The following is a 27,389-nucleotide window of genomic DNA, read 5'->3' on the forward strand; positions in this document are numbered from 1 at the left end:
ACTTGCTCCATTTGATAAATAGAAGATTGATTAATGTTCCTATTAAAAATGAAAATAAAATTTATAAAGTTTAACCTGTTTTTTTTTTCATATTCTGTTTTGTCACAGAATTAGATGAGTTGAATATACCTACTATAGACACATTTCCATATCAACAATTCAAAGAGCAAATATAAATAAATAATCATAGAAAAAAAATATAGTCTATTGAATTTTTATTTATCTCAATCAATTCCCATATCAACTCCAATATTATCTAATGTATGATTAGCCCATACAAATATCGATAAGCTTATATTATAAAGTCTAATCATAGACACAAAGCTCTATAGACAATTAAATAACGCTAATTTAGGATTAGCCTATATAACATTGTATCGATTAGCAAATATTAAGTCTAATCATAGACACAAAACTCTATAATCTATACTCTGTAGTCTGTACTCTATGGTATCAATACAGGTGAAGGCGGGGCCAGGCTCGCTCCGCCCAGAGAGATAATTGATCACATGCCAGCTGCGTTGTTTGAATGTTTATGGTAGATTTTTAAGGATTTTAAAATACTTTGATTGACGAACGTTGTTTATGGTAATTTTTTAAACATTTTAAAATAGGATTTTGGAATGACTTAATAGGGAATGATTTAATAGGGCTACTAATCATTTGATCCGTGTTATCAATGAGTTAAAATAAATAAAAAGACCATAACGATTAATTCTATTCGGCGTTTGTTAAAATAAATTCAAAATGAATAATTTAACGTTCGTACAAATATATACAGTTATGTAGGTAGACAAGAGGTAGACACATACTAGCTTGCCGCTTGCGGCTTCGCCAAATTTATCACATACTACAAATTCAACACATCTATACTAAATACTAATACTAGCGGTCCGCCCCGGCTTCGCCCGTGGTACATATGAAAAATAGATGTTGGCCGATTCTCAGACTTACCCGATATGCACAGAAAATTTCATGAGAATCGGTCCACCCGTTTCGGAGGTATGCAGACTAACATTGTGACACGAGAATTTTATATATTATGTATAAGATTATAAAGAGGAAAGGTTTGTAATTATGTATGTATGGTTTTCACGCATAAACTACTGGACCGATTTCAAAAATTCTTACACCATTAGAAAGCTGTATCGTAACTGAGCAACATAGGCTAGATTTTATCCCGGAAATCCCACGGGAACGGGAACTATGCGGGTTTTTCTTTGAAAACGCGGGCGAGGCCGCAAGCGGCAAGCTTATAGTAGATAATAAATAATTTGGAAAATCCAAAAGTGCACGCCTCATAATTTTTTTTTAATAAATATTTATTAATTATTATTTTTGTTTATTTAATAACAATTAAACCACATCGAATCAGACCCTGAAAAATGAAAGGGTTCTATTCCTGAGCATACTCAAGCGTAAGAGAAAAAAAAAGACTCGATTAGTAAAGTATTTCGGTCGCTATCGTGTTAACAAGAAAAAGGATCCGCACATACAGACACACGGACGTCCAAGGCAGAACTTTTTTAAACTGTTTTTTAACTAGTTTAAATAACAAAAATGACATCAAAAATATCATGAACGTTAAAAATAGTGTTTTTTCTTAATATGTGTGTGTATGTATTATCTTACAAGTGCAATGTATGATACATAAAGACATTTAAGTTTGAAAAATCAGATGTTTTGCGCGAAGTGACAGTAGTACCCACCTCAACGCTTCGCTTATGAGGCGTGCAAAAAGAGCGTGTGTGCCCAGTAGGTACCTACACGTGTCAGAAGTGAAAATTTTTGACAAGATTCAAAGGTACCAAAATCGTCGCCTACTCAATGACGTGACGGCATTGTCATGACGCGACCTTGAAATTTTACTTTCAACGCGCTTAAAGAAGGTTCGCTTCAAAAACAGGTTCATACGGAACCGTCGGTCACAGCCTCAGTGCGCAGTCCGACTAGCACTTTTTTCTCTCGCCTGGGGCAGTATTATGACCTCTTATTTCCAGACAGTTTACGCCGTGAATTGAACTGACTGGCAAATTGAATGGTTATTAACTATGGCTGGTTATTGCGATCATAATATGAATTTGCCAGTCAGTTCAATTCACGGCGTAAACTGTCTGGAAATAAGAGGTCATAATACGGCCCCTGGTATGGTTTAGTCGTTTATTTCTCGCATAAGTAAATACTAAATATTCCGCAAACGATTACTCCCCCTCGTTATCATTCGGCGCACGCGTTTACAGAGGAACGATAATTTTTGAACAAACATACACCACTCATACCGGCTTTACTGTAATTCCAATCTAATGGAACACTCTCGGTTTTATTTGAATATGTAGGTATTTATCTTGAGATTAGGAGAATATTCAATCTTGCTGAATTTACTTTTGGATGAACGTAAATATTTATTTAGCATAGATACATAATATGGCGAATTTGTATCAAAAAGAATAATTGGAATTGCTTGTCGGTTTTTATAAGACCGCGAAAAATATGTCTATTTGAGCCTAAAAGCTCAGCTAAATGCACAGCAGCTTTATAGGTAGGTATACCTAAATCATTTCCTTTTTTTGGGTTCCGAACGAAAAAGGGAAAAAGAAACCCTTATACTTTATAGGATTACTTCATTGTCTGTATATCTGTCTGTCTGTCAAGACAATATTACATATATGTACAGACATTTTTGCTGTATTTTTTCGACATTCAAAAGGGTCTCAAGGAATCAAAACTTAGGGGTACTTCTCGTGACGCAGAATCATGAAATTTTGTTAGAATTAACGTTTTATAATAGCACATATTATGAAGGAAGTATTTCGAAAATCATACATACACAATCATACTGAACCCTCGCGCGATTCCAACTCGCACCTGCCCAGGTGTTATTCCTCGTTTTTTGATTTTGTATTGTGCATATTTTAGGCATATCAGTCGTTTTTAGTGCATATTTCGGCCTTTTTTTAGTGCATATTTGCATGAATATTTTGGCATTTTGTTATTAGTGCATATAATCCGATGTCTAATCATTATATTATAGCACTAGCTTTCCGCCTGCGGCTTCGCCCGCGTTTTCAAATTTTGGATTGGATTCCGGCCGTGGATTTCCGGGATAAAACCTAGCCTATGTTACTCGTGGATAATGTAGCTTTCGAATGGTGAAAGAATTTTTAAAATCGGTCCAGTAGTTTATGAGCCTATTCATTACAATCAAACAAACAAACAAACAAACAAAGTTTTCCTCTTTATAATATTAGTGTTGACTAATCGTTCGACCTCAGTCCTCCATTCCCAACAACGTTAACAAACAACACATTATTATCAAAAATTAAAAAACCAGTTCAATCCAAATAGACATCCAACAATTCTCAAAAAAGAGCAACGTTCCATGATTCTTCTTTTAAAATTCCACGACCAATCATTGGCCGGGGTGGCCGTTCTGGCGTTTCATTGGTCGATACCAGGGTGGCAGCTGGGGGCCTCCACCAATCAGAGCGCGGGGAATTACGTGCCCTATCTCACCCCTTGAAGGGTGCTAAGGTTCTGTTTGCGCTGCATTTTGCTTGTTTGTCAATTTAATTGACGCTTTTTTAAGGTAAGGGTGTGTTTGAAGTTACGATAGTAACGGTATTGAGTTTCGGCTTTGTTTTAGATAATATTTCTATCTAAAAAAGGAAAAAGCTCTATTTTCCTGATGGAGACTTATCAAAATCAGTCTGGAACGGAAAGCTGATTACTTCACAAATTAATAGTTTTAATAAATTGAAACCTTTTTTTAACCTCTTATTTCCAGACAGTTTACGCCGTGAATTGAACTGACTGACAAATTCATATTATAGGTAAGTAGGTACCATAATTATACATTATGGTTATTGCGTTCTTAAGAAGGACCCAGCTGTAAGTATGTCTATACATGTATAACCGACTCCTTTGGACTTACCCACTTTAAACTGATAGATTCAATAAAAACTTCGTACACTTATAGACTACAGGCCCATGTTGAAAAAATTATGGGTCATTTGACCCACCACCTGACCTATCTAGAATGATATAAGAGCATAAAATAATAAGATTCAGCACTATGACGTCACTCGTAAGCTGTCCACCTGAGTGCAGGTGAGAATTCGAAAGTTCAGGTAGAGATTTTCTCCCCTTGTCTCCATGATTTTTGTACGGCGTTGCGGAATAATGGCTTAAAAGCAGTATAGAAATAGTATGACACAGATGCCGTACAAAAATGGTGGTCCACAAAGTCGGAATTTATTTTTATTTTTCGACAGTTGCCGGGGTAAATTTGGTCATTTGATTTTGTACGGCATCTGTGTCATACTATTTCTATACTACTTTTAATCAATTATTCCGCAACGCCGTACAAAAATCATGGAGACAAGGGGAGAAAATCTCTACCTGAACCTTCGAATTCTCATCTGCACTCAGGTGGACAGCTTACAAGTGACGTCATAGTGCCGTCATATCTTATTATTTTATGCTCTTATCATTCTAGATAGGTCAGGTGGTGGGTCAAATGACCCATAATTTTTTCAACATGGGCCTGTAGTCTATTATCAAGGATCAGTGACATTACAATAATTTCATAAGTTTATCTTATTATTCTGAAATCTGAATATTAAACGTGTTTTTTATTTTTGAAATGAAACTTCTTTAGGCGCGTTGTGAGTTAATAAAAGGTCGCGTCATGGCAATACAGTCACGTCATGGAGTATCTACGACTTTGATATCTTTGAATCTTGCTAAAGAAGTTTCACTTCTGACATGTGTGCTCCGCACACTTGCTCTTATTTATTAACCACATTTAAGATTATTACTAACAGCTAACAGCACAGTGTTTACTTATTAGAGTTGTATCCAGAAGCGCGTCGCTTCGAATTGCGGAGATTCACAAAAAAGTGTCAGTCAGACAAAAAGCTGTACACTTACCTACCTAAAACTCCTTAAGGAAGCCCATCAAAATTCTACTAATTTTGGAAACGCTACATTTTGTATGTTTGTTACTCTATCATTCGAAAACCACTGAAAGGATTTTGTTGATATTCGGCAGTTATGTAATTTACTAGCTCTGCCCCGCGGTTTTACCCGCATCGCATTGCTCCGCTCCTGTTGGTTTTAGCTCGATGGCATATAGCCTAGCCTTCCTCGATAAATGGGCTATCACACCGAAATAATTTTTCAAATCGGACCTTGTAGTTCCTGAGAGAAGCGCGTTCAAACAAACAAACTCTTCAGCTTTATAATATTTGTAGGTATCTATAGATTCGTTATGACCTGAGTCCTGACTAACGTCTAACCTAACAAAGATATATAACCGATTCTTTTCAAAATCTATTTTTAAATCTGACACAATTATTAACGGTCATTAAACAAAGAAACAAAGAACAAAAACAATAATTCAAAAGGAATGTCGTAGGGCACAAAGGTTGTTTTAATATTTTATAGCTGTAATTCGACACTGTTTTGACGTACGCTCCCGACGGGTTTGGGAGTAATAACTTTACAAATATGGTATTATTGTAGGTACTTACAATAACTAGCTTTCCGCCCGCGGCTTGGCTTCTTTAATAATTTATTTAATTTATTTATTTATTTATTTATTACTCTTTAATAAAACTATACATTTAGTACAATTATATTTAACTTATTGCTAATTTATACAAAACAAAACAAGAAAAGTATAGTTTATTAGGCGGCCTTATCACTAAGAAGTGATCTCTTCCAGGCAACCTGGGCAAAAGGTAACAAGCTTACTGAAATTACGATGATAGGTAGAAAAAAAAGGTTTAAGTTAAGTTTGTCTAAAACATAATAAATTATATACTAAAAACTTCCTCTTGAATCACTTTATCTACTAAAAAACCGCATCAAAATCCGTTGCGTAGTTTTAAAGATTTAAGCATACATATTATAGGGACATAGGGACAGAGAAAGCGACTTTGCTTTATACTATGTAGTGATGTTTTATGCGGTTTTATGTGAAAGATATGTATATTTAAGATATTTCGTACGTTATATGAACCTATATTTTGATTTATAATATACTAGCTTTCCGCCCGCGGCTTCGCCCGCGTTTTCAAAGGAAAACCCGCATAGTTCCCGTTCCCGTGGGATTTCCGGGATAAAACTTATCCTATGTGTTAATCCAAGTTACCCTCTATATGTGTGCTAAATTGCATTGTAATCGGTTCAGTAGTATTTGCGTGAAAGAGTAAGAAACACACACACACACACACATCCTCATTAACTTTCGCATTTATAATATTAGTAGGACTTAGATAACAATAATCTAAGCATGTACGTAGGTACACATAATATTTGAGAATTTTTAAAGAACTGCAGAAATAATCAATTTCAGTGCGGGATCGATGTTTTTCTATTCTTTTAAATTTTTCTTTTACATAGCATTTGAATGCTACAGAACTTCGTATAAAATGTTTAATATTTTAACCATTTTTCATATAAATGACGTAGGACTGTTCTATTTACTTATTTTAGATACACCAACAGTATAACTGTTATAAGAACATTTTCAATTGTAAATAATTGTAATACACAAAAATGTATCTACCACATAAATCATAATATTATAGGTTGTTATTATATATTATGTAAGTTGTCTGTTGTGTTGTAACCATGTTTGATTGCAAATAAATGATTTGATTTGAATTAAATTACAATTTGAGGCGTTTACAACATTTTAGTTTATGTCCATAATTTGAGTTTCATCCGGCAAAAGCGAGTGAAGCAGTCCCCGCTCTAATGATGGTGTTGTTCAATAAATGAACATACAATAATTAGTACCTATAGTTTTTAACAAAAAACAAAAATCCTTCAAATCACGAACCAGAAGGCAACACATTCAAATAAAAAAATGTATGCGTGTACTAGAGTACCTACACACGTAAGAAGTGAAACTTCTTTATGACCTTAAAAATGTCACGAGTATGGCGTAACGCAAAAATGTCACGCGTACGGCGTAACGCAAAAATGTCACGCGTACGGCGTAACGCAAAAATGTTACACTAAATTTTTGTCCAACCCCGATAAAGAAGTTTCACTTCAAAAATAATCATCCAAATCGGTTCATCTAGTCTATCATACAAAAAAAAAATACAGTCGTATTGAGAACCTCCATCTTTTTAGAAGTCGGTTGAAAAGGAGAGGTTGGTGTTCAATCATCGTTTAATGCAAAATCGTTCTAAGTACCGGGTTCGAATAAAATTCAATAAAGAGACTAATTTTCCGGTCCCGGCTTCGCTCGCGTAGACAAAGGCGTTTCGTAAGAATAACTGTCTCCGTTCTCCAGCCTCAAAAATTATTGCCGTCAATCATCTCCGTTGCGTAGTTTAAAAGACGTACACGGACACGTACAAAGACGTACATGGACAGACAGCATACAACAGATTACTAAATAGTTTCTATGCAGTCAGCCCCTCAAAATAAACATTGAAAAATTTCAATAAGCATTTTTAAATGGCGTAAACTCGTGTCGGAAGCCAAGACTGTTTGGGTCGCAGAGCTAGTTAAGTAAGTAAGTATAAATTTAATGTTACAACAAACATACTTATAAAAATCATGTTTATACGGAACCCTAGATGCGCGCACTTAGGAGGTTTTTAGTGTAACTGGCTGGACTGCAGCTGGGCGGGCTCAGCTAGTGGTTAGTGCATAGATGATAGAATAGGTAAGCTTCGAAGTTACATAAGCGTTTTTGTAATTTATTTCATGAATTATTGAAAGCTACAGTATTAACATTATTTCTGAGTTTCGTAGACTATACGTAGGTACCTACCTACTTATCATTTTTTTACACCAGGTAACCCGTTCTTATTAGTTATTATCTATTCTACTTATAAGATACTTCGTTTCTAATTAGGTACTAGAAATTAAAGAGAAAAGAATGGTCGGCCATGCCGCTTTTTTACCCGACAGAGGGGGCACTCCGCGGCCGTACACCCAGAAAACTCTGACCCTCTGCGTAGAACAGGTAAAATAAACTAACCAATATGAAATACTTAGTTGATTATTTTTTGTAAATTTTTCCTACTAATATGTGTAAAGGTACCTATCGGAAAAAAATCGTGAATGCCCATTATGAAATCTTGTATGTTAGAATTTTTAGTATGAAAATTTCACAAAATACCTATGCATGTCGGTGTTGCGAACTCATAAGATAGGTACAAAAGTGCTCAACCGTGGGTAAAGAAGTTTTCACTTAAAAATATTTTATAAGTAATTAAGATCATGATATTTAACCATCTCCTATAAGTTTTCAAATATGGAAATTAATTTAGATAGAAAAAAGGTGCCCTTTTCTTTCATATTGCAAGATAGAGAAGGCTTATAAAAAATGAATCTTATTTATTACATAGGTACCTACCTATAGGTACTTTATTACTCACATTACACATACGCATAAACCTTGATAGCCGATTACTGTAACATTACCTTATAAGAATCCGATAAGCTGCAAACGGGATCAAATAAATACATCACCATACATTTTATCGACACTCGTTTCGCACAACACTGTAATTAAAATAATAATCCATTATAATTAAAAATTTTACAAAACCAACACTTTTTACTCTAATAATTCAAATTAAAAAAAACACATTCGAATTTTTTATTCCGATCAAACTTTTTTTTTAATTCACGCGGTAAAGATGACAGTTGACATATTTTTTTTTTTATTGCTAATCGATAAAGAGTCTATAGAACACTAATTGAATTAAAGGCCGTGCGCTGTCATTTAGTTCTCGTGATACACTGACGTCGTCCCGCCCCCTCGCGATCCAGAGGGATTAGGGAAGAGGGGGGTAATCCAGGGGCTGAGGTGTGCGATAGCGTAAACATACATTGATGTGAGTGATTATAGTTAACGATTGGTTGATGGGTAAGATCAATTTTCGATTAATTGATATGTATAATGTACCTAGCCGGTTAATGGCTGATTCCTATGACTTTACTTTTTTGGTCTACAAGAATCATTTATAGTTTTTACTTTTTTAGCATTATCGTAAAGTTGAACATTGTAAAATTAACATTGGATTTGCCATATTTTTTAAGGTAGGTATCAATGTCATTTATTGATAAATATTATCATTTCCAGCGTCTACCAAGAGCATACAGATAATAGGTAGGTACCTATCTAGTTAGACAGGTAAAAGAATTCATTTTTTTGAGTTTTATCTAAGTGCAGTTTGGTATAAATACATTTTGGACCTGTTGAAAATAAACTTTGGTTTGCACTTTGCATCAGAATACCTATTTATATCATTGAACAAAAACACTTGAATGAAAATAAATATTAGTAACTTTATCTCATATCTCCAGCAATAACTTCAAGTTATTACCATTCAATTCGCAAGAGCGTTGAAATATAATGCAAATTATCCATAACCTAAACGTAAATCCAACTGCATTTGCTTTTAACGCATAACAAATAAAAAAAACTATGAAACTGGCCATGAATAAACCGGCGGGAAACCGGTTATTAAAAAATAAACAGACGTCATTTGCATCTGACGTTTGCCTTTTCCCGCCTCCGCGTTACCGCGCAGCGATTGGACACGCATCGGCCAATAGATACTTGAATCGTAATTTAAAATGCGATTATTCTCAATGGCTTTGATGTTCTTGTAATGTAAATGAACGCGACTTTTGTATTGCGATTTTATATTGTTATTGGCATTATTTATGGTAAAATACTGCAGTATTCTGTAGGTTTATGTTGATGAATATTTTGCGCCGTAAAATTCAGACTTTAACTTTTAAGACAAGGACTTTAGGACAAATCGAAACAATTGTTACATAGGTACCTACCTACCTACGTACAAACAATTTAAAACAATAAATATGATGCAATCATGCAAATTAAAATAAATAAATAATAATAAATAAACGCCTTTTATTTTAAACATTATTGGAATTATATTTAAGTAGACATAGGTATTTATTAATAATTAATATCATAGTGTGTGCTTTGCTTTTCTTCAAAATGAACAAGTTAAACTTTGGGCTATGAATATGTAGGTACCTACCTACCTACCTACTTATATAAAAAACAGACGATGTAGTTTTAATTTTCATCAATAACATTGCGATCTATAATTTTTTTTAATCTAGAAATACCTCTTGCTCATGCTGTTAGGTATCCTATTAATATTTATTTATGTGTTCATTAATTAATCGCAAGGCAACAGCTAGAGACACCATTTTGTGTCAAATTTTGCCAATTCCTCGCCCTCTCCCTTTTGTTACCTGGAAAATGGGGCTACAAACTTTAAGGAATTTCTGTAGCTAGATACCTACCTATTCTTTTTGTATCTATGCACTCTTATTTTATATTTTAAAACACGTAGAAACGTAAAAAAATCCTTGAATGCATAAAAAAATTCAAAGAAACCTTGGAAATATTTAAATCCAATTTCTAAGTCTTCTAAATTCTAATTAAAGTGAAACTTTTATTACCTAGCGCATGTCGCGTGTATCGCGGCTGCCGAGTAGGTATACGGTCTACTCGGCAGCCGACCGTCACGCGACATGCGCTACACAAAGCAGTGTTCGGAACCGTTCGAACAGTTTCACTTTTACCGTGGTTTCATAAAACCACACAACATTTTATTTTCTTCTGATCTTATCATACTTTACTGTTCTGTGTCAGAAGTAATGCATTATTTTTAAAAACATTAAAGTTTTGATTTTGATAAAATCCATATTTAAACATCTGTCTTCTCAAATCATCCGAATAGCAAATTATATTTTCTGTAAATCCCTTATAAGTTATAGGTAAGTCTAACTAAAACAAATTCAGAACGAATTATTAAACTAAAATAATATACCTATCCAACATTCAAATTCTGAACGACTAAGCTAAAATAATAGCACGTAATCGTTCCGGAGTGTTCCACATTTGATTTGCCACGTGGCGCTATAATGAACGGGGCGTGAATGACAAGCTTTATTTTTATTTTTTTTTTGGCGCGTGTAGGCAACGGCTGTTCGCTAATTGATCCACTCATTATGATTTAACTATTCTGATTTAATTGGTGTGAAATGTGTACGCCTATTTAATGGGATTATAATGATCCTATAGGATAGGTTTTTGTAATTTTGAAATCTTATTAGATTGTCATATTATGTTATCAATAATGATTATAATTACGTATAACAATACTTATTTTTCAGTGGTTAAAGACCAAATTACCTACCTACCATTACCTACCATTACCTACCAGCGCAGCGCAGGATCGTCCTGGGGTTCAATGAAATTACCTACCTAATCTCAAACATTGAGATATACATATGGAGACGACACCGCCTACATCACTTATGTTCCGCTCAACATACGCCATATGGCGTAACTGCACGCTCATTTTTTATTTGTATTAATGTGAAACGCATCAAATATGCCTTCGTGTGTGTTACGATATTGCACAAATAATACGGAAAAGTGCAAAGGAATAACTTTCATCGGTAAGTACCTAACTAGATAATAATTTTTAAAACTTAGTTAGAGCACAGACTAATAATAATATACTACGTATGTTAGAGCATGTTAGAGCAAAAAAATGGCGCACAGATTTTGTTCGTGGTGTCTCCTCCATACGTAACTGTTATACCTATTATCTCAATGATATCAAACGAATATTTCGATCTACTTATGTTAGTGTACCTACCCTTTGATTATTTACTTTGAATCAAAGTGTACTTGTATACGTGGTATAATAAGATTAGTCTGTGATAATACCAACCATTCTGGATATAAAAGTAGAATATGGACGAGTAAAAATCGGATTGAAGACGAAATCAAGATCGAATCCATTTCAATGGTAAGGGTCAGTTGCTAAATTATTATTCCATAATAGAAATGTGTTTTAAGATTTTTAAGCGAAAAATATAACAAAATAAATTATAAATTTTTACAAAACTTCAAACTATCTGATACTTTGTGCGACATCTAGTATTTATTCTCAGCAACTATAATGTAATATTGCACTACCTAGTGATCGTTTTTGTTACCATTTAAACCTAATTCGATTATATGTAGGTACGTATTACAATGAATAGATGGCGCTGAAATAAACCACTATGAATTTGTAAAATCATGAAACTTGTTTCTTTTTTTTTAATTCTGTATAATACTTTAATGTACTGGACTTACAGATTAAACCTAGTTAATTTTATATGAACCAAGTTAATAAGTCATTTTAAAAAAATATTTCAATTCAAAAACAAAGCAAATACCAGACTACAAATACCATCGAGATATTTTTTGGTAGAATTTTTAAGTACTTATTTAATAAAAATAAAACTCATTATTAAAAAAAAATCCTTTATTATTACAAAATAAACTAATACTATCTACTAGATAAGAAAAGAGTCTAACTTTTCTTATCTAGTATTAATTATGTTTCTGTGTGCATTGAATATACAACCTGTACAATCTGCATATTTTCTAGACATTTTACACTTGGTTTTTCATTCTGACAAAAAAGTATAACGAAGTTACATCAATTTATGTATATTTGTATACAGTTGCAAAATTATAACATTTTTGCAGTAAATGAGCAGTTTTATCAGTGAAAATTGTTCATCATTCTCAATTATTAATTTGCACCTCTGTTAAACTCTCAATTCAAAAGTACACCATCAAAATCAATTCAGTAATTTTCGCACAATATAGAAGCAGATAAGCAGATCAAGGATTTGTAATAATAACAAATTTATTATAACAAATACTATCTTTCCGTCTTTCCAATATAACATAGGCGACCGCCTCTGTTATATTGGAAGAACCGAGGGGTCCTGGGTTCAATTTCCGATGGAGACAAAGAAATAAAATGTCTTGGTCTGGCAGGACACAGAAGGCTGATCACCTACTTGTCCCAGAAGAAAATTGATCAGTGAAACAGATGTATAATGCATCTGCCCCTTACCCCACTTGGGGACATGGGACTTCACACTATTTTTTTTTAATATGACATAGGCATTCCATGAATATTTTTCTTTATTATTCTTAATTTAACTTAAACCTAACCTAAAAAGCTAGTTTCTTCATAAGTAAATACATGTGCTGGTCGACTTCGAAGCCATGTAAGTTATTAGCGTCCCCTTGCAACCTCATGAGTAGGCCTCCAAAGGACACAAACGCTGATAACCTTGCTGATGGTTCCATGCCACCTTCATCGCCGTCTATCCTGAAAATAAATAAGAGAATCTTTCATCTACTATATAAAAATAAGTCAGGTTTTCCTTCCTGACGCTATAACTCCAGAATGCACCAATCAATTTCCACAGTTTTGCATTCGTTGGAAAGGTCTCGGCTTCCGTGAGGTTTATAGCAAAGAAAAGGTGTCTCTGGTGGCGAAACGGAGTTCGCCCATACATTTGAGACTGTTTGTTTGTCTTTCTTTCATGCCACAATGGAGTGTTTGGTATGATTTTAGTTTCTGGAGATAGTAGAGGCTAGAAAGTTACATAGGCTACTTTTTATGTTTGTAAAACATCTCATACTACTTTTGTTTTTATGATTGATTATTCCATAACTATGCAGGTTTAGACACAGGTGGAATTAGCATACCAAAAAGGGGTGAAAGGACATTGCTGTCAATAGAAATTTCAAATATTTTTTAATATAGTATCGAAAATTCTGTAAAACTGAAGTTATATTTATCACTAGTCTATAGTTTTGAGTTGAAGGCATCATCCCAAGGTTTATACTGTTTATTTACTGAATATTCTCCAATGTAGCTATATAATTAGTTTATAAAATTATCTTGGAAAGAGTACTTTTCAAATAAGTATATGTATTTCTAAAACATTAACTCTATAATATTCCGATTCTTTTTGTCAGTTCAATGAGGTACATTTCTGCAACATTCAGTTTTATTATATTTACATATTTATATTTTAAATAATAACATGTGTACTAACCTATAAACCTTTCCATACATGACATATTCGAAACTATCAGCTCGGTTTCCCTCCGTTTCTAAAGGGTTCCATTCACCACCATCCGGATATCCGTTCTCCCTCAACGTCGTAGCTAACACCAAGCGAAACTTATCACCCAGCTCCATGGGATATATCCACGAATTTATATCCAAAATAAGGTCCATTTTAAACGATTCAGATTCACAGTGCAATCTGCTGACTCGATCGAACTTTTTCCCTTCAGGGTCCATGTCTTTAACGTTGAATATATCTTCGAATAGCACTCCTGCCATTTTGGTGACTGATATTAATATAAAAATTAATAAATAAAACAAAAATTATGGACGAAGACGCCGATTGAACAAGATTGTTTTCGTATTTGAATTTTGACAACTGAAAACTGAAATGATAGACCGTAAGTTGTAGCCACAGATAAACTATGTAGTATGAGCTTGACAAGTTGACATTATACAGATGTAATGTGTTTATACAAAAACTATTTATTTCTCTAAAACTTGTTATTTTAATTTAATTTTGGTATATAATTTAAAGAATTTAGGACAGAACAGTGAATGTTTTATTGATGAAATGCATTGAATTGCTGAAATATTCATTACATGAACTTTTAAATTATGTATTAATTTATCGTAATGAAATATTGTGATGGAAATAAAATTTTGTAAGTTTGATAAAAAAATGTTAACTGCATAACCTACAAAAATTTTTTAATATAGCAATGTTTAAATGATGCGCAAAGCGCATGCTTGGAAGCTGGCGCCCATGATGTTTTGTTAAATGTCAACTGTCACGCGAGTCGCGAGCTGCCCAACTCTAACCTCGCGTGTTTTGCACGTGTTGATTGAAAACATTTTATTTTTAACTAATAACTAATAATCATCATCAAGTTAGTGAACTTAGGAAACACTAAGACGCAATAGCATAAAAGTGAGAAAATAAAACAGATTAATTAAAAACTATCATCATGACGGAAGTTTTACAACCCGGTACCGAGGTATTTTCTGAAAAGAAAAAGAAGAAAAATAAGGATGCTGTATCTTTGGGCACATTCCAGAAGATGAGCGAGTTCAAAATCGAGCCATCTGAAAGCGTATCGAAGCTAGACACAGCCTATTGGCCCTTGTTATTGAAAAATTTCGATCGCCTCAACGTGCGTTCAAATCACTATACTCCTCTTCCCTTTGGACATTCACCATTAAAACGTCCGATATCAGAATACGTGAAGACAGGCTTCATCAACGTGGACAAACCTAGCAACCCTAGTTCCCACGAAGTCGTATCATGGATTAAGAGAATATTGAAAGTGGAAAAAACAGGTCATTCAGGTACCTTGGATCCGAAGGTCACAGGCTGTCTCATTGTTTGCATCGACAGAGCGACACGACTGGTCAAATCGCAGCAGAATGCTGGTAAAGAGTATGTTGCTGTCTTCAACCTGCACTCCGCAGTAGAAAGCATTAAGAATGTCACGCAAGGTTTGGAGAAGCTGCGTGGTGCGTTATTCCAGCGACCTCCTCTAATATCCGCTGTTAAACGTCAGCTCCGTGTACGTACAGTGTACGACAGCAAATTACTGGACTTCGATCAGGAGCGCAACATTGGTGTTTTCTGGGTAAGCTGTGAGGCTGGTTCCTACATCCGTACTATGTGCGTACACTTGGGTCTGATGCTCGGTGTTGGCGGTCAGATGATCGAACTGCGTCGAGTCCGTTCAGGCATTCAAGGCGAGAAGGAAGGCATGGTCACCATGCACGATATACTTGACGCTCAGTGGGCGTACGAAAATCACAAAGACGAAACATACCTGCGTCGTGTTATCAGTCCCCTCGAAGGCCTCCTGGTAGCTCATAAAAGAATTTTCATCAAGGACAGCGCCGTGAACGCAGTCTGTTATGGTGCTAAGGTGTTATTACCTGGTGTTTTGAGGTATGAAGACGGTATAGAGATGGACCAAGAGATAGTCATTGTGACCACTAAAGGAGAAGCGGTTGCACTTGCCATAGCACTAATGACGACGTCAACAATGGCATCCTGCGATCATGGAGTAGCAGCTAAACTCAAACGTGTGATCATGGAACGAGACACGTATCCGAGAAAATGGGGCTTAGGACCAAAAGCGTCACAGAAGAAAGTGCTCATACAGCAAGGGAAACTCGACAAATTCGGCAAGCCAAACGAAAACACGCCTAAAGAGTGGTTGAACAGCTACGTAGACTACAAACCGAAGGCAGACGAAAATGGCTCAGCACAAGCTGATGAAAGCAGCAGAAAGAGGACAGCGAGCGCATCAAATGCTGACAATCCAGATGATTCTATGAACGCAAAAGCGGAGAAGAAGAAAAAGAAGAAGAAGAAGGATTTAGATAGTACAGTGGACGCCGATACAACCGTAGAAGCGGCCGACACATCTGAAGTTGCCGACGACTCCGTTCGAAAAGAAAAGAAAAAGAAGAAGAAGAAGGACAAACAACAGGACAGGGAAGAGGAGTGAATAGCATAAGGAAATGTAGTCAATAAGAAATTTTATTTTTTTTGTATGATCTATAATAAGACGATGTGCATCTTTAAGCTGACATGTGCTTTATGGTAAATATGTTGTTATGTTTGTGCACTGGTACCTATGGAATCATTGATTTTGTCATTGCAAGTTTATAGGATTTAAGACAAGATAAATTGTAAAATCTATAAAAACATCAAGATTATTATGAGAATAAACATTAAACATTTTTGTGTAAAGTAAGAAGTTCTTTGAAAACTTATTTTTCCTATATTTTCTTACAGTGATCATCTTTTCAATTTGTTTATATTTTTATTTCTTCAAATACACATAAATCTAGTTATTTTCTTTAATAATCCTCGGGCTTATAAGCCCCGGGATCACAGACACAATAGAAAATCTATTGTGTTGTGGACCGATTGGGCCATTCGGGGCTCAATGGGTTAAATTGTTACGGGTTATGTTAGCATTTTGAAAGTTTGTGATAAAAATCCATATTTCATCTCATATTAATATACTATTTTTTTAATATACATACCACTGAAAATTTAAACTAAACAGTAATTAGGTTTTAATTGTTATTTTTCTTCTAGTTTTTTTAATTTTGAAAATTCAAATCAGAAGTTTTTGAAAAAATAAGTTTATACATACCTTAAATTTTTTAAACTAATTTTAATTATAATTATTAATTACAATAAAATCAATACTAGATTATTAACAAATCTTTACGCTCATTTTCTCGTGAATATTAAGTATATTAGGTCATATGTCTGTGTATAGGTCCTACATAAAATAAATACCTATTGACTTAGCTGTAAGTAAACTTTAGGTTAAGAAAATTGTTTTATTCAGTAAGACTGTTGTTTATCAACATTAAAATTTACAAACTTATATTTGTGCTATTATTTCAAAATACAGCTAGTATTATGACCTCTTTATTTCCAGACTGACTGGCAAATTAATATTATCAGCTATGGTAAATCCCTACTAATATTATAAATACGAAAGTAACTCTACAGTCTGTGTCTGTTACGCTTTCCCGCTTAAACCGCTCAACCAATTTTGATGAAATTTGGGACAGACAATCTTTAGACCCTGAGAAAGAACATAGGCTACCTTTTATCAAAACACCAAGCATGCGGAAGCTAGTTATGGTATAATATGAATTTACAGTCAGTTCAATTCACGGCGTAAACTGTCTGGAAATAAGGGCAGCGGTACACGGACCGCGAGAGAAGTATGTTATTTTCGAACGAAGGTATATCGCGCGTATATGTACGCGGGGCTTAGACGCGGGGTGCTTGGCCACGCGTTCATGAAAGTACACACGCACACAACGCTGCTCGGTTCCTACCTCGTGAGGGCCGCGGTATTGCTGTGAGCGGTCGGTGCGGTGTTTGTTTACACAATTATTTAATACATATTTCACAGGGTTGTCAACCCTGCGGGCTGCGCCTCGCGAGTTTAGGTATCGTGCGCTCCTAAACGCCGCGGCCGCGGCCGGGAGTTGGCCTACTTCTCTCTTTATACTATGGTTTAACGTGGAATTAACTCATATGTATAAAAGTACTTTATCCTACATGCATAAAATTTTGTATACAACATGTTTTACACATGTCTATGAGAAACGAAAACATTGCATCAAATTTGTAAAATACATGTATTATACTTTGGTGAAAACGAGGGGTTAGGAAGACACCTATTTATGTTGTTTTTACGGATTTTCTGAATGATTTACTTATTCTGTGGTCAATATCAAGTGTCAAGTGTCAACCACGTGTCAACTGAACTGTCGTCTGTCAGACTCAACAAACACCTTGCGGCTTGCAGCTTGTTCCGTATTTTATAGCTGTGTTTGAAAGTTTGCCGTTTTTAAGTATTATTCGAAGATAAACCACACTTATAGTATTAATAACTCTAAATTTGATTTGTATTAATATGTGATTTTTGTACTTTACTTCTGTAAAGTTTAAATCGAAGTACTATGTCGCCTCACTCGCAACTTTTTAACCGGGATTACTTTATGCGTGACGATGTGTGTCGATTTTGCTGGAGTAAAAATTCTTTCAACTCATTACACAGTGAATTAAGTGAAAGTGAAATAAATATATCTGAGAAAATCAAAGATTGTTTGGAAATTGATTTATCGCTAACGGAAAATCCGAATAAACTATGCCAGTTGTGTTTTAATAAAGTTGTAATGTTCTATGATTTTAAAAAATTCTGCCAGGAGTCCGATCAAAGACTTCGAGAAATAATCAACGAAGAACATTCACATTCGAAAATTGAAATCGGCATACGCGTAAAGGAATTCGCGAAGGAATTTGACGATAGTAAGGATTTTATAGAAAATTTAACGGATTCGATAGAAGAAAATGATGATCTTATTGACGCTGTAGTTTACGAATACGTGGAGGATAAAATTACAAAACGCACAAAGAGAAGATCGCCAACATACTGTAACATATGTTGCTTAGAATTATACAATGAGGATGATTTGCGGAAGCATAAGTCCGAAAACCACGGTATAGAAAATGGTTTTTTTAAGTGTTTTGGTTGCGAAAAGACGTTCAAGAATTTAAAATTACGGCTCGGCCACGAAATTAATTTTTGTAAAGGTTTGAAAAATGGTTATAAATGTGTTATTTGTTCTAAATACCTGCCAACTAGAAGAGCTTTTGAACAACATAGAAGGGACCATAGGAGGAATATTGTTAAGGAGATACCGCAGGATATTTTTAAATGTGTTCATTGTGACAAGTTTTTTGATAATAGGGATACATTGAAAGTTCATTTAAAGGAGCATGTGAAAAAATGTTACATATGTGAGGTAAATTATTATTTGTAGGTTTTTTTCTATATAAATTTATAAAGAATAGAAAAAATTCGATCACGAGGCGGGACAAATTTTTTCTATTCTTTATAAATTTATATTTATAAAGCATTTTGAATGCCATAAAACCAAAAATATAAATTCAGGTTTTTTTCTGTTATTTGTATTTTGTATACTACATTGTTCCATGAGTGGGGATGTTGGAGGCTCTATCCTATTACTAACCCTTCCGATCCATTCCCTTATACTCATCAACATTTTTTTGCTTATACTTTATCTTTTACTAGCTTACCGCCCGCGGCTTCGCCCGCTTTGTCGAAAACCTAATAAATTATATACAAACCTACCTCTTGAATCACTCTATCTATTAAAAAAAACCGCATAAAAATCCGTTGCGTAGTTTTAAAGATTTAAGCATACAAAGGGACATAGGGACAGAGAAAGCGACTTTGTTTTATACTATGTAGTGACACACTACCGGCTAACGGTAACGGCTTTCACATTTCTACAAATGTTCATGGGCGGTGGTAATTGCTGACGATCCTACTACTATTATAAAGGCAAAAGTTTGTAAGTATGGATGTATGGATGTTTGTTACTCTTTCACGTAAAAACTACTGATTGGATTTGAATGTAACTTTACCACAATATAGCTTATACATCAGAATAACACATAGGTTTTATCCCGGAAATCCCACGGGAACGGGAACTATGCGGGTTTTTCTTTGAAAACGTGGGCGAAGCCGCGGGTGGAAAGCTAGTAATAGATAATCAGCTTGGTTGCCCATTCTTAGCCCATCCGTCCTCAAGGGTACTCAAGTATCTTGTATTCCCCTATTTAGTCTCCAAGTGAAAAAAATGCATTCAGGCTTCTGCACCAGTCACCGACTCTGATTTGTGTGTTGGTAGTATACTAAAATTATTTGATCCTAAAACACCAACGTACCTCAAGGAAAGATTTGAGTTTAGAGGCCATTGTAGCAAGGTTCGTTCAACTGAAAGGTTGAGGATAATAATGCCTCCACATTGCACTCATTTTTATGATGAATCTTTCACTGTGCACGCTACTAAACTATGGAATTCCCTGCCAGATTCTATTAAAAATGCTCAATCCTTAAAAAGTTTCAAAACTATGGTTAAAGATCCTTAGTCATATCCAAACATAATATTTACTTACTCCTACTACACTACCCATTTATTGTATTTTATACTTTTTCCTCTACTGTACCAAAGCTTGTCTGGAAGAAATCGCTCTAAAGCGATAAGACCGCCATTTGTACTTAGTTTAAGCTATATTTAAGTGTCTGTATTTCTTTTTTATTCTCCTTAAGTGCAATAAAGAATTGATAAATAAATAAAATTGTTGAGTATCAGAGATTTGAGTAGCCCACAACAAAGGGCCTTGTGCACACCAAAAGGCCTAATATTATTCCATTATTTTGCTAGCTTGTGCCCCACGGTTTTACCCGCATTGCTCTGTACCTATTGGTCTCGGCACCCGACCTGTTAGAAATATTCATGCAAAATTTTAAGTAAATCCATGATGTACTCTTTAAGTTTAGCCCGAACATACATACAGACAGACAAAAATTCTAAAAACTGTATTTTTGGCTTCAATATCGCCCCAAGTGTTCTTTAAAAAATATTTTTTATATTACAGACATGTGGACGCGTTTTCACAAGAAAGGACTATTTACATAAACACATGAACACACACACGGGAGTGAAACAGTACGCCTGTACGTATTGCGACTTTAGAGCTAATCAGAAGACTGCGTTGACTATACATATAAGGTAATCTATATTAATATTCTTCAAGCCGACAACTGCGCGGTTGGTAGGGACAGCTCGAGCAGTCAAGAACCGACCGCTCGAGCAGTCCGTGTACGTCGGTCAGCCGTTAACTGCTCGAGCAGCCCGTGTATGGCCGCTCTAAGATGGATGTGTGGATGTATGCTTTTTACTTTTTTGCAAAATATCTCTGTGAAATTAAGCATAGGGATTGTTTATAGTCTGAAGCAATTATAAGTAGCCTAAGTTGCTTTAAATTTGCACTGTAATCATTGCTATTGTTATGTGTGATAATCATAAGTGATAACTTTTTCTTTAAGTCATTTAATATTTAACATGAAAAACAGCTTAAATACACAGTAATCATTATTGTAAGTTTCACATATAATAAACATGCTTAAAATTTGCACATTCATTTAATTGGAAATTCATTGGAAAGGAATTGAGAGTCTAAGAACCGATGCAGATGTGGCTGAGGGCAGCGCAGCTCATTTTTCATTGTGAAACTATGTCCTCATTAAAATATACCGTTTTCATGTGACGCTGCGATGTTCCTCAGGAAAAAATTGTTGTTATTCGATTATGAATTTTATTTTAATCAAGGACAATGTCGGGAATAGTTTGACAATGAAAATACGCTGCGCTGCGCTCCGCCATATCAGCACACGCCCTAAGGAAAAGAATATGGACCAATAATGCTCATTTTAATTTCAGAAAGCACACCGGCGAACGGCCGTACAGCTGTGACGTATGTCCGCAAAAATGCACGTCTAGTTCTAATTTGAGGGTACACAAACAAAAGCATCTTGGAGTCAAACAGTTTGAGGTGAGAGTCTAATATTTATTATTTACTAACAAAAATAAAAAATAATAAAGTATTTCTATAGCTTATGTGTTATTTTGGTATATGAGCTATATCACTGCCAAGTATTATCGAAATTTGTGAAGTAGTTCTAGGGTGAAACAGGTGCATACATACATACATACATAGTTTTACATAAATAAAAATCGTTTGTCTCTTAACACAGTGTACAATAAGCTTTGAATACAATAAGAAGAAATTGCATAATATTATAATAATTGGCACTCTATAAAGATACACTAGTTGCCACACAACTAGGATCCCCTGTGTTGTGGGAAACTAGTCTCTTCCACATGTACTTAAATTTTAATTCAATCATAGCTATAAAAATAAAAATAATGTAGGTAATTTAAAAAATTATCGTCTCATAGAAAAATTTAATTATTTTTGTAAAAATATTGACATATAAAAATAAATTAAATGACTGATAAGAATTTCAACATCATTGAACCTAATATATCCCATATCTAATCAATCTTATTAATTAATTGTATACTAGCGGTCCGCCCCGGCTTCGCCCGTGGTACATATTTCGCAATAAAAGGTAGCCTATGTTCTTTCTCAGGGTCTAAAGATTATCTGTGCCAAATTTCATCAAAATCGGTCCAGTAGTTTATGAGCCTATTCATTACAATCAAACAAACAAACAAAGTTTTCCTCTTTATAATATTAGTGTAGACGAAGGAAGTAATTTTGCAATTTGCAATGCCATTGGTATCATATGTTTTAGAAAACTACTACCAACTATGTAGTAGAAACGTGTTTTAGAAAGTAAATATTATTAACGCAAAAGTTCGTAAGTATGTTTGTTACTGTTTCATACGAAAACTGCTTTACAGATTTTGATGATACTTTGCCATCATGTAGCTAAGGTACCAAATAACACATGAGCACATAAATATGGGGTTTGACGATATCACTCGCGTCCGTAGGTTTTACCACCTAATTAAGGTGCTTTTCCGCCAATAATGTGCGAGGAAGGTGTTTCTAAATAACCAATCATATCGCTTCTTTTAGTTAGAAGTTTGAAGCGATACTATTGGGTATTTACGAACACATTCCTCGCATATTATTGGTAGAAAAGCACCCTTAGGCCTTCCCTACACGTGTCCCCCGGGTGGTGCTAAACGAGTGACGGGCCGGAGGGCTAAAAGCATGATTCACGATACACTGTGCCAGAAACGGGAAACAAATGAAACAATATATATCTCCATACATATTTCAAAGATATTCCTTATCTGGGTCATGATCAGAATCACTTCATACTAAAAGTATACAATAACTAGCTTTCCGATAAAAGCCCTTACTCAGGTCGCAAGCTATCTCTGTACCAAATTTGAAGTAAATCCATGCTTTTTGAGATTAGGCCGGACATACATACAGACAAATAGACAACAGCGTTATCTATTGTAGTACCGAAGTATTCTTTTAAACCAATATTCAATGTACAGTTTTGACTTTCCTACGATTTTATTATATGTTTTAGCCAACAACAATATTGTATAATTTTTGTATGCAGTGAATCATGCTTGACTGTGGCTCGGACGGGGCAGAGTGTTGAAATGTGTATGGATATTGTTTCATTTGTTTCCCGTCCCCGGCACGGTGTAGCGTGAATCATCCTAAAAACTCCTAGGTGATGGTATGTGCGCAGCATCATCTAGTACCTGGATTGGGGCCAATTAGTCCAAAATTGCCTCCAATTTTGGTCTAATTGGCCCCAACTCAGGATACCGACTGACGGGTTTAATCCTACAGGCGTACTGCAAACTTGTGAGGAAGGGAGATAAAATGGAAGCAAAGTTAAAAGAGAATTTACCCCAGGAGGGTACCACGCATAGTGGAGAATCCCTCCCTGAGTCTAACTCAGGCTGCCCCTCGTATTCTGGGGGGGGCGAAACCTTGCTTCACAACGCAAATGTTGAGGTGGTTTCCCAGGCCTCGTTCAAAACTACTGGACTGATTAATATAAGTGCTAGACCTGCTCGGAAACGCAAGAGTCGAAAAGCTAGAATTGCTTTGGCGAAGCGTATACAGGGTGCTTTGGGCAAAGTGACGCGACCGTTGGGGAATACAACTGGCTTGTGTGGCCGAATTATGACTGAGATGCTTAAAGCAAATAATGGCCCTAAGAGACAAGATAATTCGGTGTGCGCAACTCCACCGGGTAACACAGAAGCCTCAGCTGATTTGAAGAATATTAGTTGCGTATTAAATCAATCAAAACAACAAAATACAGTGCAAAGTGCGGTTGTGTCGAAGTCGCGACCAGCCGGTGAACTAACGACCACGAACAAAGGGACCTCAGAATACGAGGGCCCGATGGAACTGGTTGAAAGGAATCCGGTAGTGGGTGTGACAGAGATGCAACCGTGCTCCTGCCATACGAATTTGGTCTCTACGTCATTGTCTGATGAGGTGACCCTCGATTCTATGGAGAAATCTGTAGAACCTGAGTCGTGTTGCCCGCAGTCAGTTGATGTTATGTCTGGTTGGAACATCATATCACAAGAGAGTCGTAAAGCAATCGGGAAACAGGAGTGCGACCCGCTAGGGAATCAAGCCTCTGACTCGAAAGATAGAAAGAGACAAAACAGAAAGAGAAAACGACAACTCAATACCATGCAGCGTGGTACATTGCAATCCGAATCGGAGATAATTACTTCTGATATGACAGAAAAATCATCATTACAGACAGATACAAGTGAACCTACAACACCTAAACGCTTACGTATCGATGATACACTTACAACTCAAGAGATGAATGACAAGCCTTGCCCTAATGAGTCAAAAACCGTTCAAAGCACGAACTATGCGGAGGCAGTAAAGGACGACCTTATTGTAGCTATAACTGCAGACGCACCTATGGTTCATCTTACTCAGGAACAATCTGACCACATTCTAAATTCGCTCCAGCCATTGCTACAGCAAGAAGCAATGAACTATAGAGAAGGTGATAAACGCGTCCTCTTCAGGGGCAAACCCACGTTTTCGGGGGGCGTCCTCAAAATGTGGTGCGATGATACACATACCCTAGATTGGTTAAAAACAGCCGTAAAGAAGGTGGAACTGCCTTGTGGTGGCAAAATTTGTGTGCGAAAATTGGCAGAGGTGGGAAAAACAGTGCGTTGTGGTATTCTATTGCCTGGAGTATGGGAAGACATAAAGGCTGTCGGCCTACAACTTCATTACCATAATGACTGGGCTCAAGTAGACCGTTGGTTGCTACTCCGGGCTGATGTTCAAGATGCAGATACGTTCCTTATCGTAAACATACCGCAGGATTTGGTAGCGACAATAATGGAACACAAGAGATGCCTTGGATTCTTCTTTGGCTCCGTCTATATAAAGTTTCAAGGGCCGAAAGGCAAATTTATAGAACTGCCGCCCAAGTGGGACAAACGAGAGGAAAATGTTCCCACGTCTGCCGATATAGACCCGAATACAGTTACGGAAAGTGATTAAGTAACTTAGCCAACAATATAAATAAATAAATTATAAAAATAAAACATTTTATACTATTACAAATAATATTACCTACAGTGAACCATGAAACCGACATGGTTCAACAAATCTCTACTAGACAATTAATAAACTGACTGTCTGAACTATTTACTCCATATATCTATAACTACAATCAAAGACTCTGAAAGGCCGTGGTTCGTCTTAAAGAAACTCTTTAATTTTGAGATCTTTAACTTGTCAGTCAGGCATCCTAGATTGATAAATAATTGACTGGCTGAAAAAGTATATGATTACACAAACTTACTTGCATTTAGGGAAAATTCATCAGTCAGATTCATAAGGTACATAAGATTTAAAATTTATAGATTTAAAGATGAATTGGTTTATATATTTCAAACACAACAATTAATGTAGCATAAAATTTTAATTTTTATTATATTATCAAGGCCTTTGCTTGAAAACGTCTAAGTATCAATTGCAATTATTTCTATAAAAGACTGTAGAAACTACTCATTGACTGAAATTATAGATTTTGCATATTAAACTTGAGTATTCGCTTAGAGCTTCGATCATTTATAACAACTAGATACACAATTCTATACAAAAACGGCTTTAAATGTATCTTCAAACGTGATATAAAAATTTCTAGTCTAATAAAAGCAAACTTATCACTATTACATTCAAGTGAATTCAAAATACGTACCAAAAGCATTGAGGTATTATTACTACGTATAGAGAGGACACCACGAACAAAATCTGTGCGCGGCGCGCGGCGGCGCGTGGCGGCTAGTGAGTTGAGACACGTAGATATTCTGCCTCTTATCTTAATCTTAATACTATTATAAAGGCGAAAGTTTGTATGGATGTATGGACTATGGATGTATAGATGTATGGATGTTTGTTACTCTTTCACGTAAAAACTACTGAACCGATTACAATAAAATTTAGCACACATATAGACGGTAACTTGGATGAACACATAGGATAGGTTTTATCCCGGAAATCCCACGGGAACGGGAACTATGCGGGTTTTCCTTTGAAAATGCGGGCGAAGCCGCGGGCGGAAATCTAGTTACTTATAAATTAAAACCAATGTAACAAAAAATATTGTTTGTCTTATTAAAAATATGAATAAACTTATCAATTAAAACCAATCAATTTAACAAAAAAAAGGTTTGAGACGATTGGCTCTAACTCGTGTTGCAAATAGTGTAGTAGCGATGTCCTCAATGACCAAAAGCTGTTTGTACTATATAATTGCGAACGTTGGAAAAATGCCGACGACGTTTATACAATTTGCTTGCGAAATACATAGTTGTTTAGAAATTAAAGACTTTTTAACCAATTTTAAACGCGATTTATTAATTATTAATTATCCCGACTTGAACACTTTATAGCGATCGTGGTCCGCGATCTCACAATGAATAAATCGCATTTTAAATCCGTTAAAAAGTCTTTAATTTCTAAATTCCTAAATCAAAGAAATTAAACACAAAAAAATACTATCTAGTTGGTATTAATGATCGAAGATATAAATAATACTACACTCATACACACCATTGCTATTATAAAACGAATTTATTTATTTATTTTCAGTGCAAAGCGTGCGACAAAAAATTCGCATATAAATACAGTTTGCTAGAACACATGGCGTCTACACACGTGCAAGCGACGGAACACGCGTGCGAGTGTGGAGCCACCTTTACAAGGCCCGGCGCGTTGCGGCGACATAGAGCTACTAAACATGAAAAGATAAATAAATGATTTTTGGATGATTCAGTTGTTTTTTTTTACTTGTGAAAGCAAATTTGAGTCCATTTTCTTTACATAAGCATAACTACATAAATTAAAATGTCATGCAAAACCCTATTTATTAGGACGCAATTTTGCCTTTTCATTCTTACATAAAAAGGGTAAAAAAAAACAATACTATAAAAACAAATAAAACTACAGTAGGTAATATGCTTTTGCACGCTGCTTAT

General features: G+C 35.3%; 5 protein-coding genes across 5 annotated transcripts in view; 3 read left to right on the plus strand and 2 right to left on the minus strand.

Annotated features, from left to right (window-relative positions):
* The window catches only part of sim (bHLH transcription factor single-minded), a 62,866-nt gene extending 54,107 nt beyond the window's left edge, over positions 1-8,759 (minus strand). Inside the window, exon 1 of the mRNA XM_089713035.1 lies at positions 8,452-8,759. The gene's annotated coding sequence lies outside the window, so the exon portion shown is untranslated. The remainder of the gene's footprint in view (positions 1-8,451) is intronic.
* Nse4 (SMC5-SMC6 complex kleisin component Non-SMC element 1) overlaps positions 1-27,389 on the plus strand; it is a 145,431-nt gene that overhangs the window by 66,350 nt on the left and 51,692 nt on the right. The window lies entirely within an intron of this gene.
* Polr2H (DNA-directed RNA polymerases I, II, and III subunit Rpb8) lies at positions 12,445-14,343 on the minus strand. Its single transcript, XM_089713160.1, has 2 exons — positions 13,942-14,343; positions 12,445-13,205 (listed from the first exon to the last, which is right to left on the minus strand). The coding sequence occupies exons 1-2, from the start codon at positions 14,232-14,234 to the stop codon at positions 13,046-13,048; spliced, it is 453 nt and encodes a 150-aa protein (XP_089569286.1). The 5' UTR covers positions 14,235-14,343; the 3' UTR covers positions 12,445-13,045.
* On the plus strand, positions 14,739-16,780 carry Nop60B (dyskerin pseudouridine synthase 1 Nop60B). The gene has a single exon (XM_089712558.1). It carries the CDS (start codon positions 14,924-14,926, stop codon positions 16,448-16,450), a length of 1,527 nt encoding a protein of 508 aa, XP_089568684.1. The 5' UTR covers positions 14,739-14,923; the 3' UTR covers positions 16,451-16,780.
* On the plus strand, positions 22,852-27,182 carry LOC149475961 (uncharacterized). Its single transcript, XM_089713186.1, has 2 exons — positions 22,852-25,748; positions 27,004-27,182. The coding sequence occupies exon 1, from the start codon at positions 23,734-23,736 to the stop codon at positions 25,405-25,407; it is 1,674 nt and encodes a 557-aa protein (XP_089569312.1). The 5' UTR covers positions 22,852-23,733; the 3' UTR covers positions 25,408-25,748; positions 27,004-27,182.

This window comes from Colias philodice, chromosome 29 (assembly GCF_061535455.1).
Source record: "Colias philodice isolate Cphi_HAF_F1 chromosome 29, ilColPhil1 Martin Lab GWU primary, whole genome shotgun sequence".
NCBI classification, from domain to species: Eukaryota; Metazoa; Arthropoda; class Insecta; order Lepidoptera; family Pieridae; genus Colias; species Colias philodice.